The following is a 5000-nucleotide window of genomic DNA, read 5'->3' as shown; positions in this document are numbered from 1 at the left end:
TCAAAGTTTCTGCAATGTGAATATATATATATATATATATATATATTTATAAAATTGACTTTTGTCTTTTTTTTTTATTACAACTTAACATATAATATCAACCTTTATGTAATAATTTTGACTTTTTGTCATTTAACATTTTTGTCAATGTCATAATTTTGACTTAATTTGTCATAATATTTGTTTTTAAATCATAATGACTTATTTCAGCTTAGTTTGTAATTTCAACTTTTTATGTCAATTTCACCATCATAATTTCAACTTTTTGTCATAATTACAAGAAGTTATATAAACTTTTATGTAATCATTTTGACTTAGTATGTCGTAATTATTTGTCACAAGCGTATTTTATGTGCATGTCTTCTTATCGCATAAAAACAATCAAACAATCATACAATCAATATACCAGAATATAGACAATAAAACCTCAAAGCACGACACTCACCAACATCGACTCCTGAGTCCTCCATGATCTTAGTATGTTTGACGTACATGGGCCAGACGTGTCCGTCGAAGAGACCGGGGGGGTCCGGCACGGCATAGTTCCTTGAGCTGACACACACACACACACACACAGTGAGATCAGGTGTGTGTTGAATCTTCTTCAAACACACACACACACACACACACACACACACACACACACACACACACACACACACACACACACACACACACGTGTGACACTCACCTCCTCCTCTTTTTGCATTCTTCGTATGGAATGGAAATAAAGTATCGTTGGTCGAACACATCGATCAAAGGTCTGCAGAAGAGAGAGGCGTTCGGTCAGGGTCAGGGGTCACTTCAACTTTAACGACAGGTTTAGGTGTGTGTGTGTCACTCACCCGTAGGTGTAGAGCAGGAACCCCTCCACGATCAGGATGTGAACGTCGTCTCGGGAGCGTGGAAGGATCTCGGAGTCCAGGCTGTTGTTGACGCCGTGAGATCTCTCGAACTTCACCGGGTTCTGCTGCCATGCAGTGATGGTGCTCATCATGGCGTCCATGTCCAGAGCGCTGATGACTGCGCGCACACACACACACACACACACACACACACACACACACACACACACACACACACACACACACGCACGTGTGAGCGCGCCGCACACGCATCGCTTAAAATGAACATGCAAAACCACACGCACAAGCCCTTGGCTTACCATCGTACTGCTTAAAGCCATCGTCATCAACTTCAATCTCATCTTGGGGCTGAAACATACACCAATGAGACGCACTCGTGTGGATCTGATCATCACCAGCGCTAACCTGCGGGTCAGCTGACCAGGGCTGGGTCAACGTGAGGAGCCCGTACGCTTCGAGAACAGAGCTTTCAGATGCGGCGTTCAGTCGACGAACGATTAAAACGTCACTAAACTTCATTCGTAGCTCCTGTCGTCCAATAATCGCAATAAATGTCGATAGTTTAGATATGAAACACAGTCTCAGCTGTCAAATCCTGTCGGTTTTATAATGAAGTTCAGTCAGTAAATGTGTGTTTGTGTCTCTTTAATGTTGAACCGATCAACTGTTCCTCTTTACTACTAGTTACAGCAGCAAATAAACATGATGAACATCAGAAGGAATGTTGAAGGATCAGAACAACTTCCTGAAATCAGTCAGAGTTTCACCCGCCAAAAGACGGCAATAAACAGGGTTCGTACAGACACTGGAAAATTTACTTCCAGGACTTTTCAAGCGCTACTTTTGTTTGTTTTTCCAAGGACTATAATCAGAGATCGCACTTATCAAATGATATCTTTAGTATTTAAGGATTTTTTCCACACAGGCTGCAGTGTTCATTTTGCGTGAAAAGATTGTATTTGTGTGTTTTCATTTTTTTTTTTATTTAATATACATTGTATTTAAATAAGTCAAGCACTTTTCAAGTCCCTCTTCATAAATATGGCTGTTTTCAAGGGCTTTCCAGGACTTACATCTCAAAAAGTCAAATTCAAGTAAGTTAAGCACTTTGTACGAACCCTGACAACAATAATGTCATTTAAAGCCATTCGGTGTCCATTAACTCGATAGTCAACTAGAAAAATAACTCTAGAGGAGCGTTTTGATAAATGTACGCACTATTATACATCTCAAAAAACGAATTGGGAGTCAATTATGTCATTAAAAAGTTTAAAACATGAATTAACCGCGTTATCGAAGCCAATTGAAGTGGAAATGTAACGTAATGAAGTTGTGGTTGCCCGGCCCTGGAGCTGAACGTGAACGTGAAGCTGTTTCTGCTCACACTGACCTTGAAGAAATCGTCCTGATGAACCACACAGCAGTTCGGCAGACTCTTGATCAGGCCGTCCGTCAGCGTCGTCTTACCGCCGTTAGTGACCCTGAAACACACACACACAGCACATTACTGACCTGAACACACACAGCACATTACTGACCCTGAAACACACACACAGCACATTACTGACCTGAACACACACGGTGTTATTACATACATGCCAATCATTCGGCACCAAAACACCACAATACCACCAAGCCTTTACTTCACATTAATCTCTTTACTCATTGTTTTAGGTTAGATTTGTCTTGATGATTATAACTATTTTGTAATGATTTTTTGTATGGTTTGTATTTTATTCTGTCAGTTTTATTATATAAAGTGCCCTGAGAAGCTGCTTTAAAGGTGCTACATAACAAAGTTTATTATTTTTACTTTACAGTATTACACAAATGGCTAATTTTCCCCTGTAGCCAAGCCATAATATTATAAACACACAACACATAAATAACATGAACTGCGCGTCACACGCTCACAATGGAATAGAGTAACCGTTACATTATTTTACCGAAGTAATCAGTACCGTCTGACAATTTTTCAATTACTTTTATTTATTTTTTGACGTAACTGTAATCAAAAAGACGTTAAAAACGTGATTACTTCATGACGCTGATTTTAGCTGTGTGAATTAATTAATTAAAAACGCCTCAGAATCTTTGTAACGTCTTTTTGATAGGTAACACTCTGGCGGGAAATGCGGTTGCTATGGTGATTTGTTTCCCAAATAGAACGAAAGGTCGCGCGCACCACGCGGTCTGCATCGAGCACGCGCTCCACTCACTCACCCTCCGATGCCGATGATGAGCTTCATCCTCAAACTGAGACAGACGCGCAAGAGAAAGTCGTGGATAACACCGATTGCGGACCGATGACCGTACGAAGGAAAGCGTGAAAAGAGAAGGTTAAAGGAAATGTCAACTACTCGAGTCCTCCATGACGCTGAATGAAAGCTGGACGATGGCGCTTCCTCGCGATCTTCCACCAAGAGAATCTCGAGCGCTCGCGACGGCTCAGACACTACCCTCTGCTGCGCGCTGATTGGCTATATAAACACAGCAGGCCAGCGGAAGCCACACCCGGCCAATCAGAGAGCCGGATCCTTCTCCTTGCTTAAGCCCCGCCCAGCGTGGGTGGCACAGGATATTTTTGTTCTTCCTGATTTTCCTTTGCCATCCGAGAATGGAATTTTTTATAAATGGCAAAAAAAAGGCTGATATTTAAAATTGACGAATCTTGTTTTTTCTTTTGACTTATTTAAAAAAAATAAAAGTTGTGTCTGTTAACATTATTTAATGAGCCTTAACACAAAAATAAACCGTGTTTTTATTAAATAACGTTAGCCAAGATTAATAATAACTCTGACAAATGTATAGCTCATTGTTAGTTAATTGTAGTCAATGCGCGTTAACTAATGTAAAGTGTTACCATTATGTTTATTTCATGAACAAAACACACACAATAACATATAACCTTTTTCTAATTATTCAGTTTAATGTTCTGCTAATTTTCCATGGATGATGCGTTTATTCCTCATGGATTCAGATCCACATTCCACATGAATCTTCACAAAACAAACACTTAAAATATGCAGCTGCCATGCGCCTCAAAATTAAGCATTATAAATGTTTAAAATATAAATTCTTATGGTGTCCAGGCTCATTTTAATTTATTTTCCTAATTGTTTAAACAAGTTCTTACAAACAAAAAGCGCATATTTGATCCTGTAAATGTAAGTTTATGTTAGGTTCCTCACGTTGTATGAGCGGCGCCCCCTGGCGGAGAAACAGCGCGCTTTCATCGGGAACATTTCTCTCTCGTGTTTATGTAAATCCTCGCGGTTTGTCTTGTTGTTGTTCAGTCAAATTAAAGTGACGTTAAACAATAGTTGCGGTTAATGCAACACACTAAACTACATGTCCCATGATTCATTGTGCGGAGCGCGGCGGAAGTGGGCGGAGTCAGCGTCAGCTCTCTGACAGACACTTTCAGGAAGTGCTCGAGAGGTAAGACATCACATCTTCCCGTTTTATTTAAACATTTCTGATAAAAAGTACTTATATAGGCGCGAGATATTTAATTAAAGCTTGTCTTTTCAACTCATATTGATGTTGTTCCTTAAACTGTGCTGAACGAGAGCTTGTTTGATTGTTAGCATGCTAGTTTGTGAGGTTTCCTGCTGCGCGTCTGTATTTGTTCATATTAGAAGAATAGAAATGATTTAACTTATATAATATTTAACAGCTTTTGACATGTGTAAGAACTCTAGACCGCTGTATTATAGTCTACCATCATATAAGATTCTGTCGTGTGAGACTCAGATTTGATCTGATAGTGAAATCGATTATAATCTGAAGTTTGATGGTTTTGTTGGTGAATATATAATAAGTGTAATTTATTCCTGTGATCAAAGCTGAATGTTCAGCATCATTACTCCAGTCTTCAGTGTCACATGATCCTTCACAAATCACTCTAATATGATGATCTGATGATCAAGAAACATTTATGATTATTATCAGTGTTGAAAACAGTTCATATTTTTGTGGAAACTGTGATAAATTACCACTGAAGTCTGTCAAATTAAAGAAATGTGCACTTATTCATGAGACAGAGAAAGTGTGAGTGTATGAGAGAGAGAGTGTGTGTTTGAGAGAGTGTGTGTGTGATGGATAGGGGTAAGGTTAGTGTGTGTGTGTCAG

At 39.3% G+C, this 5000-nt stretch overlaps 2 protein-coding genes across 3 annotated transcripts in view; one reads left to right on the top strand and one right to left on the bottom strand.

Moving 5' to 3' along the window:
* LOC309507322 (nicotinamide riboside kinase 2-like) overlaps nucleotides 1–3311 on the bottom strand; it is a 4533-nt gene extending 1222 nt beyond the window's left edge. Inside the window, exons 1-6 of the mRNA XM_082181488.1 lie at nucleotides 3090–3311; nucleotides 2257–2347; nucleotides 1166–1214; nucleotides 846–1023; nucleotides 692–763; nucleotides 446–552 (exon numbers count right to left, since the gene is read on the bottom strand). Coding sequence (XP_082037614.1) covers nucleotides 446–552; nucleotides 692–763; nucleotides 846–1023; nucleotides 1166–1214; nucleotides 2257–2347; nucleotides 3090–3115 — 523 coding nt within the window. The 5' untranslated portion in view covers nucleotides 3116–3311. The remainder of the gene's footprint in view (nucleotides 1–445; nucleotides 553–691; nucleotides 764–845; nucleotides 1024–1165; nucleotides 1215–2256; nucleotides 2348–3089) is intronic.
* Nucleotides 3312–4159: 848 nt separating this feature from the next.
* LOC309507329 (CDC42 small effector protein 2-like) overlaps nucleotides 4160–5000 on the top strand; it is a 4660-nt gene continuing 3819 nt past the window's right edge. Inside the window, exon 1 of one of the 2 annotated variants that reach the window (XM_082181498.1) lies at nucleotides 4160–4307. The gene's annotated coding sequence lies outside the window, so the exon portion shown is untranslated. The remainder of the gene's footprint in view (nucleotides 4308–5000) is intronic. The other variant, XM_082181497.1, reaches the window with a different exon arrangement.

This window comes from Leuciscus leuciscus (genome assembly GCF_965113295.1).
Source record: "Leuciscus leuciscus genome assembly, chromosome: 10".
In the NCBI taxonomy this organism is placed as follows: Eukaryota; Metazoa; Chordata; class Actinopteri; order Cypriniformes; family Leuciscidae; genus Leuciscus; species Leuciscus leuciscus.
Note: the sequence above shows the minus strand (reverse complement) of the source record. Positions and strands in the feature narration are given on the sequence as shown.